General features: G+C 44.8%; 1 protein-coding gene across 2 annotated transcripts; it reads right to left on the reverse strand.

The window, feature by feature from the left end:
* Positions 1-739: 739 nt before the first annotated feature.
* Positions 740-12,325, reverse strand: sf3b2 (splicing factor 3b, subunit 2). 2 transcript variants are annotated; one of them, XM_080486589.1, is made up of 22 exons: positions 12,169-12,325; positions 11,771-11,817; positions 11,389-11,439; positions 10,540-10,767; positions 10,313-10,363; positions 10,099-10,183; positions 9,850-9,944; positions 8,652-8,760; positions 7,623-7,711; positions 7,263-7,532; positions 7,055-7,177; positions 6,885-6,965; positions 5,474-5,701; positions 5,222-5,371; positions 5,055-5,144; positions 3,904-4,011; positions 3,654-3,761; positions 3,420-3,562; positions 2,777-2,878; positions 2,126-2,225; positions 1,844-2,035; positions 740-916 (listed from the first exon to the last, which is right to left on the reverse strand). In XM_080486589.1, exons 1-22 carry the CDS (start codon positions 12,296-12,298, stop codon positions 845-847), a joined length of 2,652 nt encoding a protein of 883 aa, XP_080342715.1. In that variant the 5' UTR covers positions 12,299-12,325; the 3' UTR covers positions 740-844. The 2 variants fall into 2 exon arrangements, with proteins under 2 accessions (XP_080342715.1, XP_080342714.1); XM_080486588.1 differs by having other exon boundaries at positions 7,623-7,714.
* Positions 12,326-13,071: the final 746 nt, after the last annotated feature.

The following is a 13,071-nucleotide window of genomic DNA, read 5'->3' on the forward strand; positions in this document are numbered from 1 at the left end:
AAATATTTTATTTTTATTTTCTTTCGACGCATTTTGATTTTTTTTACTTTCCTTTTAATATTTATTTATGTATTTTTCCAGTCTACAATTTTCTTTTTAAATAATTGTTCTGTCTTTAACTAATTTTCCTTTTTGTTCTTCCTGAATAGTTTGAAATTTTTTGTTCCATTTTTAGCAAATCCATCTAGTGAACAGTATACATGTGTAGATATAAGTACATATGTGTACATACTTACAGCTTCACATGCGTACTGTTTACTTTTAACCTTTTGTTAAAATATATTACTTCTAGTTTGAGTTTTAATAGTATATTTTTGTGTATGTGTATTCTGTAGCCTGGACATGACACTGGTGTGGAATACAAATAAAAGACAAATATATAAAATAAAAAAAAAGGTTTATTTAGAAATGATATTGTGGAAGCTTGATTGAGCCGCTACAGTAGAGCTGAAGAGCCACATGGCGCTGGTGCGTTTTCAATTTTAAAAAAAGTAGAAAATTGTAGGGAAAGACAGGATTTCTCTATGTGGACCAGAGCAACGAGAAAAACGACTCATTTCAACTGAAAAAAATACAGAAAATCATTTGAGTGATCGAGACTCACAAGAGATTTCAAGGTATTACTTTATTTATTTACAAAAAACAAAAATAAAAACAACAAAAAAAAAAAAAAACCAGGAGAGGAAATAGGAAAACGATAACCCAGACCTAAAAAGTAGATTCTCATGTGACACTACACGAGATACGCGAGGACAACATTTTTATTTTTTTTTTTCATTTTTAAAAAGTAGCACAACACGAAGGTACTGATCAGACGCTCGATAAGAAACACGAAGCTTCCGCTCTAAAACTTGAACTCTTTGTATTTCTTGGCGCCGCCTCGCGTGTCCTGCGGCTGGGCCTTCCTCTTCTTTTGCTGTTTTGGTGACGAAGAAGAAGAAGAAGAAGAAAAAAAGAGGTTAATGTTAAAAACTTCCGTTAGTTCATGAATAATTTCACTGCGGTTTTTTTTACGTTTTAGTTGGTTCCGTTTCCATGACAACGCTTCAAGTGTAAACGCTTCGTTTTTGCTTTTCAGGAAAGTTTTGAAAATTCCACGGAAACGGTAGAAACACAGAAGACGACGTAGTTTTCATGTTGGGCCACTAGTTAGCGCCGTTTGTTTTTGTAATGAAACCACACGCATGCGTTTCACCAATATCCATGGAGACAGAGCGCTTTTGAAAAGTTGCAGTTCCACGGAGACGGAGCACCAACGAAAAGTCGCTTTTCTCCAGTTTTCAGAGAGACGGAGCGTTTCCGAAAAGTTGCGGTTCAATGGCGACGGAGCATTTTTAAAAAGTTGCTATTCTATTTCCATGGAAACAGAATTTTTAAAAAGTTGCTATTCTATTTCCATGGAAACAGAATTTTTAAAAGGTTTTCCATGGAGACAAAACATTTTTGAAAAGTTGCGCTTCCACAGAGAGGGACCGTTTTCAAAAAGTTCAGTTTCCACGGAGGCGGAGTATTCTATAAAAGTTGTGTTTGTCCCGTTTCCATGGAGACAGAGCATTTTCAAAACGGTGCATTTCCCCTAGTTTCACGGAGAGTTTTTGAAAAGTTGCTTTCTCCCCCATTTCCATGGAGACGAAGCACTTTTGAAAAATTGGAGCTTCCACGAAGATGGAACGTTGTTGAAAAGTTGCTTTTTTCCCCCATCTCCATGGAGACGCATCGTTTTAGAAACGTTGCGTTTCCACGGGGATGGAGCGTCTTATAAAAGTTACATTTCCCCCGTTTCCATGGAGACCAAGTCTGTGAAGAACCTGTGTTTCCAGCGGCCCTTAGCGGCGGCGCGTACCTTCTGCTTGGCGGCGTGCTCGGCCACCATGTCGCTGAAGTCCTCCTTCTCCACCTGGGCCTGCTGCTCCCTCACGTGCTCCTCGTACTTCTGCGTCATGGCCATGGGGTCCAGCTCCAGCTCCTCGGGGGCCAGCGCCACCTCCACGCCCTGCGAGTCGTGGCCGCCGCCCGCCTTGCGGCTCGCCGCGGACTGGGAGCGGAGAGAGAGGGGGCGAGGTGAGGCGGCGCTCGCACAGACATTAATTCTTGATTGTTAAGGCGGTCCGAGCCGGTTCCTTACCCCGGACATGTCGTAGATGTGCGTCGAGGCCATCATGGCGGCTCCGACGGGGCCGGTCCGCCTCTCCGGGAGGACGGTGAACAGCTGTGGCGTCTCGTTTCTGTGAACGTGACAAACAAAAACAAAGTTTTACCTCGATTAGCAGGATTACTTCTGTTTTCTTTTAAACATTTAAACTAAATTCAGAAAAGATCTGTGTTCAGTTTCTTTAGAAAAGATTCTTCTTATCAACGTCACAATCATTCTAAATCTCAGGGTTTTGTACTATTCTGATGACATTAAGTGTGATTAAATTCTTTTTTCTTTTAAAAGAGAAAAGAAAAAGCCAAAGAAAGAAAAAAAAAAGAAACTGAACGTAGTTCATCAATGTACCACTAGAGGGAGCTCAGGTGAAGGGTCAAGCCCAATCTGAACTCAAAACACGACAAAGAAACGATAAAACGATTACAATAAATAAACAATCCCCAAGCTTTTCTTCAGTTTCAGAGCGACCAGTGCATCCCGACATTATTCAGATTTTATGCACTATTAAAATAAATAATAATAACAATAAGAAGCTGTGCTAAAACAAGCGACTTGTTCGCACACGAGGAAAAGGCAGAACTCGTTTTCTCTGCCACGCCGGTTGGTCGTCGGCCGGCGTTCACTCACCCGTCCATGGCCTCCTCGATCTTCTTCTTCCTCAGCTCGATCAGCTCGGGCGTCTCCATGCCGGCCGGCACCGAGGAGAATCCCCCGGGGGTGATGAGCCCGCTGAAACAAAAAACTCTACGTCAGCTGGGCTCCACCGCAGCACCGCCTCATTCCCTCAATTCTCAAGTCCTTCTCCTTCCCAGAGATGACGGCTCATTATTTATACAGATATAGATCTTTTTTTTATAAACCTTTATTTTACAAGAAAAACCTTGTTGAGGTTTAAAATAAAGAAATAAATAAAACTGCCCACAGATTAAGATTAATCAATAGAACATTCTTCAGTTTCAGCCTCGTCTTCCTCAAACATTCTGACTATAAAAACATCCTTCCATCCCCCACTGGGAGAAACGACCTCCATCTGGAGGCGTCTCGTCCAGCGAGGTTGTGAATTTAAAGGGTTAATATTAAACCTCTTCTCATGAGCTGACGCCATTAAAGTTTAATCTTCAAGCTCTTTGAGAAGAATCTTCACAGATATTCTTAATCCTGCTTTTATCGCCCAAAAATAAACTACAAAAAGTCAGATGGCTTTATGTATTTGATCTTTTTTTCTTTTATTTTGAAGTCTCCTGCCGTTTCTTGGCGGCGTTCCACCAACCTGTCTGCCGGCGTGAAGAATCCGGTCTCGTCCGGCTTCTCCTCGTCGCTCTCCTCCTCCTCCTCTTCCTCCGACGACTCTTCGTCCGACGGCTCCAGCTCCCCCCACGGCGTGTGATCCACCTCCTCCTCCTCCGCTTTAGCCTGCGCACGCACGCACACACACACACCTCTGATCACTACTTTTTCTTTCTTAACGAGCGCCGCCGTCCTCACCTAAAGGCGTCCCGCTCACCTGGAAGTCCACGGAGTTTGTCCCGAACACGTCGCCGTACAGCGGCTTGCCCATCTCGTCCACCGGCGGTTTGCCCCAGCCGCCGGCGTGATACCCAAACGTACAGTTCTGAAGGCGGGAGGACAAGAAAGGATGAGGTTAAGTTGGATGGTGTGAGACGCGGTGAGGCAGGGGGACGGTCGCCCCTGGCGTCCGATGATGTCACGGGTCTGTGGACGGATGCCGGCGGACGTGAGCGGGATGATCGTACCTCGGGGATGGGCGAGTTGAGTCCGGGGATCTTCAGGTTGGGGTAGGACGGGGGCGGGCCGTACCGCTGCATGGCGATCAACCAGGGCGGCGGCACCTTGTGGGCGTTCTGGGCGGGAGGGAGGGAGGAGGGAGATCATTAGTTCACTCAGGATGTCCGCCGCGCCGCTGCAACCATGTGTGTTTTGTGGACGGCCATCTTGGTCGTGTCAAAGCTCCAATTCCACCAGACCGCGGCCTCGTTCCGATGTGGAACCAATTCTGATGTTTTTCTACACGCGACTGCGACGTGTGACGGGTAAACGTCAGAGGAAGCGGCTCCGCCAGAATAAAAGCTGTGCCCTCTATTTCCTCATTCTCCCTCTGCGTCTTGTCGTCTAGATTTGTTCGACTCGTATTTAACAACCACCTGAAAATGAATCTACCTTGTGACCAGCGTTGCCAGATAATGCGGTATCCCCCAATTGAGGAGCCAAACTCTCTCACCTCTAAACTTTATTTTGTGCATTAGTGGCATGCTCATTATTACACATATAATAGTTTTAGGGTTTTAACAGGATTCCTACACAGGCTGAGACTTCGGCTGGTTTTTATTCAGGCGTTTGGGTTTTACGCTGTTTGAGCTGGAAACGGTGAGTCACATCTGGCAACCCGGCTGTCAGAGAGGATCTAAGCTATTTCCGGTGTCCGTCTCTCTCCACACTCACTTCTCCTGATCGGTTGGTTTCATACGTGGAGGGGAGGAAATATTCTCACTTCACTGTTTATTTGGTGTAAAGACGTTAACCGACGCGAGACACACAACAGGGACGGTGACGTTAAAAACCTCCGGTACCAACGGGACGTTTTCTGCAGCTCCCGTCATCGTTTGCAATAATCTTAGTCTGCGGTTTAAAAAAAATGAAGGAAAAGCAGTAGATATTATTTAATATTCTGATATTTTGGGAGGCTTTGGTTTATTTGTGTGACTTAAATATTCAAATCAACAACCACGTGGGTAATTTACATTGAGATTTTGTGTTAAAAATCCCATTTTCACTCTATTTCAGGACTTGAAGGCTCATGGTTGTGTCGGTAGGAGAAGCACGGGAGCTGAAGACTGTGGATGTCGAGGACAGTAAAAGCACGAGGGACATATTTCAAGGGACTTACAGGCCCGACGGGCATCCCCAGAGCGATGCGCAGCTCGTCGGACAGATCTCCTGGCTTCTTCTCTTTCAGACGGGTTTCAAACTCTTTCCCCTGCAGATGCAATGAACGTAATTATTGACACGTTGAAGGAGTTCGTCTGCATTAAACCAAACGCCTCCCCCCCGCACCTCGTAGTAAAGGTCTCCGTGGATGGTGAGTTTGGGCTTGATCTGCCATTTGAAGAAAGCGTCGTGGAGCTTCTGGTAGTCGATGTCGATCTTCCCCATCTTGGGACGAACCTTCTCCCTCATTTTGGTTTTCATGGTTTTGGCGTCTTCCTGCAGACGCACAAACGTAAAAACAAAAAGAAAGAAAAGAAACGGTCAACCCTCCATGGACTGAAAAGCTCCGGCAGGCCGACAGGACAGCGACCCGCCCACCTTCTCCTGCAGCGCCTCCCTCATCTCCTGGATGCCGGTCCTCTTGATGAACTCCGGCAGCTCGAACGGCGGCTTCTCGATGCCCCTCTTGCCCTGCAGGTACTTCCTCTTGAAGCACCAGTGGCGCGGCACCGGCACCGTGTTCCTGGTGGCCTTCAGGTGGACCAGCAGCTTGGGCTCCTGCGCCGTCACGTCGTGCATCTCCACCACATCCGGACGGGCGACGAGCTGGAGCAAGACGAGGAACAGTGATGAAAGAGAATATAAGAAATAGGACCGGTGGCTCTGGAGATCACTGGAATCCTGATAGTTTATACGTTGTGTGTTTTCCACATCCTAATGTTGGCGTAACTGTATAATAAAGCATTAAGTTTGGATCAAGACGTGATGGGAGTCATTAAATTCTATCCCAACGACATGGAAGAAAACTTATAAATGCAATTTAGTGCCAAAAATGGCAATTTTCAGCATTAGAATTGCTGCAATTTCCTCACAAATGAATTTATGAATATATTTTTGAGACGGGAATGATTGAAATGAAACATATTATGTACTTTGCAAATCAAAAAAAACACAAAAACAAAAGAAAGAAAAATTATCCAACGTTTTGGGTGAAAATTTAATTTTAAGTGCTGAAAATGGCTCCGACTCAAATGACTTTCCTCCCATTGTCTGAACATGTGTGTTTACGTTTATTTGAGGCTGATTGTCGGTCACATTCACCCGTTCACACACTAATGGAGGCAGCCGCCATGTGCGACGCCTAAACCGCCTCATCGGGAGCAATTTCAGGTTCACGCGGACGGGTGGAGACGGAACTCGAACCTGCAACCGCTGCACCAACCGGGTCACAGCTACAATATGTTTTCGTCAAACGGTCTGCCAAAGCGTCAAATCACATTGATCCTATTTTAATAAGTGTATGTTCGACTTACATCATGAAAAGAGCCCTTAGAAAGAAAAAAAATATTTTTTTTACATTATTAATTTAACAATAATAATAATAACAACAACCACTGTTGGCATAATCTTACGAAAAGTTATCACATTCATTGTACCAACATTCTTTCTCCTGAATTACGACTTGTATTTCTCCACTGTGATCTTTTGTGGTCAGGAGGAATGTGGTCTGCAGATGAGAAGTGCTTTGAAATCAGATAAGAGGAACCCTAATAGAAGGTTTTTCAGAGCGGGTTGGAGATTGTAACTGAAACCCTCTCTGTCCGTTCTCCTCGCGAGTAAAACCGAACTTAACTTGGTGTGTGTTCTTCCTTGCAGAATTAATAAATGTTCAGAGGTCGGACCTGACAACCACCTTTATAGTGGTTTTTTTGGTGCATTTAAAGACGCTTTACATAAAGAAAGATAAATAAATTAAAATCTAATGCACACAGCAGGAATCTTCCTTCACCTGTTTGAGTTCCGCCACCGTCAGTCGGTTCATCCTCCGCAGCTTCTTCTTGGACAGTTTGGGATGGTCGGGTCTGATCTCCTGCAAACGCAAACAACTTTTAACATGCGATCAAACGTTTCCCCACAGTTTACTTTTTCTTTCTTTCTCTCTTTCTAACAGCTCCGCACATCGTCGCTGTCGTCGCTGTCCTTCCTCTCCTCCTCGAATCCTTTCCTCCGCAGCACGGCCGTCTCCTGCTTCTCGGCCTTCTCCGGCTCCTTCTCCTTCTCCTTCTTCACGTCGTCGGTCAACTGCAAACAAGAAAAACAAACCTGGGAATTAAAAAAAGAGGGACAGAACGGGAGACAAAGGAAAGCAGGTGGATTTTCACGTCACCTTGAACGCCTCGAAAATCCTCTTGAAGAAGATGAAGTTGGGGTCGTAGATCTCCGGCTCCTCCGTGACGTACTCGATCTCCACCTCCGGCTCCTTCTCCTTCTCTTTGTCCTTCTCCTTCTCCTTGTCTTTGTCCTTCTCCTTCTCTTTGTCCTTCTCCTTCTCCTTCTCGCCGCCCTCCTTCTTCTGCTGCTCCGCCGCCTGCTCCTTCTTCTCCAGCGCCCGCTTCTTCTTGCTCTTCTTCTTGCGATTCCTGCGTTTTTTGTTTTTCTGAGGGGAAAAAAAAGAAAATTGATTCAAAAACCCACTGAAAGCTAAACGAGGCCGACGTCTGCAGCTTGATCCACGGTGAAGACTCACGTCTCTCTTCGACGTCTGGCCGTCGTCGTCCTCCGTCTCCGACATGACGGCCGCCGACGAGTCCATGTCGGCTCCTTCGTCGCCCTCCTCTTCTGAAAACAGCGAAGCTCGTCAAAACAAGAACCACTGCAGTCTTTCAAATCTAACGTAGACGTTCCACCTGAACACGGTTCTGACCCAGATGCACCGACACCACTTTTTAAAAGTGCAAACGCCAATACGGGTACTCATTAAACGCCATACAGCCTGACACACACACACACACACACACGTTACAGGAAGGCTGTAAGTTGCAGATAATCACCTCTGCACCGGGCGGTGTGTGGCGTCGAGCCGCGGTCTGAGCACTGTGCGACGTTTTGCTAAAGTTCTGCGTCGGACCGCGGCTCCCTGCGCCTCATTTGCATAAAGTTGACGAGATTCCATGCGAATGGGAGCAGCATGGACTGCGGTGTTCGACATAGACAAACGTAGAACTACACTCGGTAGAGCGAACATCCGTTTACGGAACCCGGTCAGATCTCCTCCTCTCATCCACTCGGTATGGCACAGTTTTAAGCAGTTTTTTGGGGATTTATTCGGAAACATTTCGCCATTAACGTTCCAAATAATCTAATCTACTGGTTCTTGGATGATGACAAATCATCCCTGAAGATTTCATACGATTCGGTTGAGTAGTTTTTGCAAAAACTTGCCAAAACACAGAGATACAAAGCATAAATATATAAATACACGCAGACCGAACCATAACCTTCCATCCAACACTTTACGGAGGAAATGAGCGGGACGCGAGAAACTGATGGGCAAGAACCCCGAAAGTCTTTAGCATGTAGCACGGCACCGAGTTACGCTCTGAGCGACATCGTTCTAGCTCTGCTGGTCCAAATGTCTCTGGTGATGAAGTTGCATGAACTCTCTTCCTCCTCCTGATCGTTTGACAGAACATCATTTACGGCTCGTCTTACTTTTGTCATTAATATCAAAGAATCTGTAAACGGCGGGCGTCGCTGTGGAACGTCATATACCGACCTGCGGGATCAGTGAGCTGCTCCTGTCTGATCTCCTTCAGCTGGAGGATCTTCTCCAGAGCCTGAGGGATCTTCGGCCCGCTGATGCTCATCTCCTCCGTCTGCCATAACTGAAATTTAGAAAAAGAAATTAATCGGGACACAATCATAAGAGAGTAAAAATAAATATATTGAGTGCGGCACCTTGAGTGTTTGGATGTATGAGTGTGGCTGCTTCTGAACCCGCCAGCCAATCTGGGCCGCGGCGGGTTTTCTATTCACGTCTATAACGAATGCTCACATTGGCCTGAGCCAACGCCGTCTGGGGCTTATTAGGTAGTGATCGTCTTCACAAGACAGAACCGGGTCACTCTGACCAGCTCGTAGCCGCCATGTTCTTTTTAGTTTGACCTTCTCGCGCTGCATTATGCAATAACAGTGTAATAATACATTTTAAACTCATTGTGTAATAACACTGCATTTTGTAATAACTTCTTACATTTTGCACCAGTTATTGCAAAATGCAGGTGTGTAGAGCCGCATTATATAATAATGTAATAAATGTTTGTGTTTATATGCTTTGTATCATCTATAATAATTATTTAAAATTATGCAGATTGTGCGTTTATTGCAAAATTTCAGTGCACTCATAATTCTTGTGGCAGTAATAAATAATTAGTGTAGCTTTTATTTATTTATTTATTAAATAAATCCTAGTTAAACTGGAAAGCTTAATATTATTCTGATGGTATGATGGATTCTTTTAATTAAGGCATCAATTTTGATGATTTATTACATATCGCACCAAATTATTAAATTTTACTAAAAAAAAAAAAAGAGTGTGCGCATTGTGTAATAACTGTTGCAATATGTAACAAGTTATTACAAAATGTGGCAAAGTTTATTACATAAAGCGGCGCTACACACCCGCATTTTGTAATAACTGTTACAATATGTAACAAGTTATTACAAAATGTGGCAAAGTTTATTACATAACGCGGCGCTACACACTCGCATTTTGTAATAACTGTTACAATATGTAACAAGTTATTACAAAATGTGGCAAAGTTTATTACATAACGCGGCGCTACAGACCCCCGTCCTGCTGCTCCCATATCACTGCTGCACATCAGCTCACACTACAAAGCCACACCTAATATCAGCAACGTGCAAACGAATACAGTCCATCGCTGGAGGAAAGTAAAGGAGGTTGAGCTGACCTCTCTGTTGTCTTCTCCCGGAGGAGGAGGGACCCTCTGTTTCTGGGTGGGCAACATGCTGACGCCGGGGGGCAGAGGGCCACGGGGATCCAGACCTGCAACACCAAGACCCGGTCAGAGGCCGAGAGAAACCTTCAGCCGAGGCAGAGTTTACCCGACAGCGGTTGAAGTGAATACAGATCGTTTTTGCATTGCATTGAAAGAGAAAGACGACGGTGGAACCCGAACAGGGAACGGGTTGGGACTTGCCTCTTATCAAGGTGGCGGTGGGCAGAGATCTGGACTGCATCTTGGCCATCTCCTGCTGACGCTCCTGCTCCATCAGCACCGCAGCCTGTTTACACGTGGACCGAGGCAGGAAAATCAAATACACGACAGAAGAAAGAACCAATACACATTTTACTCATTCAATCATCTTTACCAATTAATTGAATTAAAGACAGAAATGGTGAAACTTTCTCACCCTTTTCTGTTGCTCCAGAAGATCCTGTTCGTCCATGACGTGGGGGTCACCCTGTGGAGCCCACAAACAGCTAATGACCAGACCGCCCAACAAAATGAACCTTCACAACATTTTCTCATCGTTATTTTTCCCTATGAGAAACGCAAGACTTTCATTCTGGGACGGCGGTAAACCACAGAGAGTGTAGCCACCCGGATAGAAACTCCACAAAGCTGGCCTCCACCCACCTGCTTGGCCCTCTCCTCCTGCTGTAACACCATGGCCGCTCTCTGCTGAACCATCTTCAGATGATCCTCCTGGGACATGCCGGGAGGCGGCAGGTTCGGCGGCTCCATGCCCATGTGCATGCCGGGCGGAGGCGGCCCACCGGGCATCATGCTCATGGCCTGGAGCATCCCCATACCAGGAGGCATGGGAGGCATGGGCATCGGGGGCATGGGAGGGATGACGGACATCTGAGGACGAGCAGAACACCGGAGACTGAGAGCTGCTGAGGCATCATGAAACCACAGCACTGTTCAGAGGTGTAACTCATTCAATTCTTTCAGGTGAATTCGGATCCTTCCAGAGAATTCAATGATAAATCCACAATCTATCGTCGAATTTGGTTATTTATGTTTAAATATGAGAATGTATTTTGCAATGAAGATGACAGTGGATTAAAACAATCTAGTTGTTAATCAGGTCATCTTAGAAAACACAGTAGCAGTTCAAAATAATGGAAAAACCAGGCTGAACTCACTTGTTTTTCATTCAACACCATCCAAGTAAAGTGAATCGTTTTATCTTTTGTTGTGTAAATCGTTGGATTAGTTGAGTAACTTTGGCAGACGTTCACTCACACCGGTGTTTCAGACACATTTTATCACACTCGGCATTCACATTTGTGTAAAAACTACAACTAAAAACACTATTAAGGTCGTTATTGTATCCTAGTTATCACTAAAAACGACAAAAGTAACCACATCTACACTGACACATATATGACAACAGTATCCTGTGTACTTTGTTTTTGCAGTGTTAAAGTTTAAGACTGCATTCGAACCGCCATACTTTAAAATCTAGACAGTATTTACCTGGGAGCCCATCGATTTATCATCGTTTGGTTTACTGAGGAGAATTCCAGTCTGCAAAAAGAAACATGCGTCAGTAATAATGGCACAGAGGAAACAGACGGAGCCCAAAATATTCAACAAATACACACAATGAGGTTGTAAAACCGTTTTCTCTTAGTGATTTATTTTATTTCTCTACAAAGTATTGTTACCCACTTGTATCTGAATTATCCTATAGAAAGACATTTGTCTTGCCTGTGTGCAAAAGCCAGAGGTTGCAGAAAATAATCACTGGACAAGTAAATACTGTACGTGTCCTTCAAAATAAAACTTTAAATCTGCTTTGTTCCAACAGATTTAGTCATTTCTGTTCACCGTGATAAACCCTAGAGTTGATGTTTACCTGTATCATGTAGCCCTTCAGCCTTTCCATCAGCTCCTCTCTGGGACCTGAAGAAAAGAGTAAAAACAAAACAAGAATGAATGTATAAAGTTATCAGATCATACTCGGTGTCATTCAAACGATGAACCACACAAAGTTAGCTCCTCTGCTAACTTCCGAGGACGCAGGACAGGCTTTAACGCGGGGAATAACCCACATATGTGATGTTAGAGTTAACTGAACTGCATAGTAATTTCTAAAATGTTGTGATTTTGCACAATTCGTGTTTTGATTATATATAAAACGAGGTAAACACGCTGCAGGCCGAGCTTCGCGCAACTAGCCTCAGTTAGCATCCAGCTAACTACCGTTAGCTAAACACAGTCGTCTTTTACTCCTTCTCTCCCGTCTTTTCTCACCCATTGTGGGCGCTCCCATCTCCGCCAGCTTGGACTGAAGCTCCGGGTTGCTCCATGTGTTCAGAGCCGCGATAGCGCTGCCTAAATCGGCCGGTAGATTGTCGGTGCCCGGCGGTCCGTCCGCTGCCATGTTGCGTTTTTCTCAATGGAGGAGCGGATGGAGGCGGCAGAAGCGGTGCATGATGGGAACAAGAGACGCGCAGGGCCTTCTGGGAAATGTAGTCCACAAAAAAGAAGCGTTAATTTTAGCCTCCAGAGGTCAGCGCTTCACTTTCAAGTACACAAATCACCTACAAATAACTTTAATATTAAAATAAATCATTTTTTTGGTACAATAATGTCAACCAGATCACTTTCACGCTGTTTTTAGGAAAAATAGTTATATAGAACATTAAATATGAAAAAGTATGCATCAAATAAAATCCAAATTGTGAACATTTATCACGTATTTGTGGAATATAATTTTAAATATTGCAATAAATATTGTCCTAGACTTACTTTCCTTACTTTACCTTTCACCTCATCAGCTATGATACCTTACAGCTCGAATGAATCCTTTATGGGGGGAAGAAACAATTTGATTTACAAAGTTCCAAAGCTGCACGGCAGCACAGTAGCAAAGACGTTGTGGGTTCAAATACCGGCTGGGCCTTTCTGTGTGGAGTGTGCAGGTTTCCTCCCACATTCTAAAACCATGCGTGTGAGGATAACTGACCTCAAATTGCTTCTATGTTTGAATGTGAGCGTGTGGTTATCTATCTCTGTGTGTTTGTCCTGTGAGACCTGTCCAGGGTGCATCCTGCCCTTTTAAACTGGAATTGGTTCCACAAATCGCCCAACAAAAATTGATGATCCCTCCCACATTCGCCACCCCGTATTCCAATGGCTTCCCTCCGGGCGGCG

Source organism: Lipophrys pholis, assembly GCF_963383615.2.
Source record: "Lipophrys pholis genome assembly, chromosome: 18".
In the NCBI taxonomy this organism is placed as follows: domain Eukaryota; kingdom Metazoa; phylum Chordata; class Actinopteri; order Blenniiformes; family Blenniidae; genus Lipophrys; species Lipophrys pholis.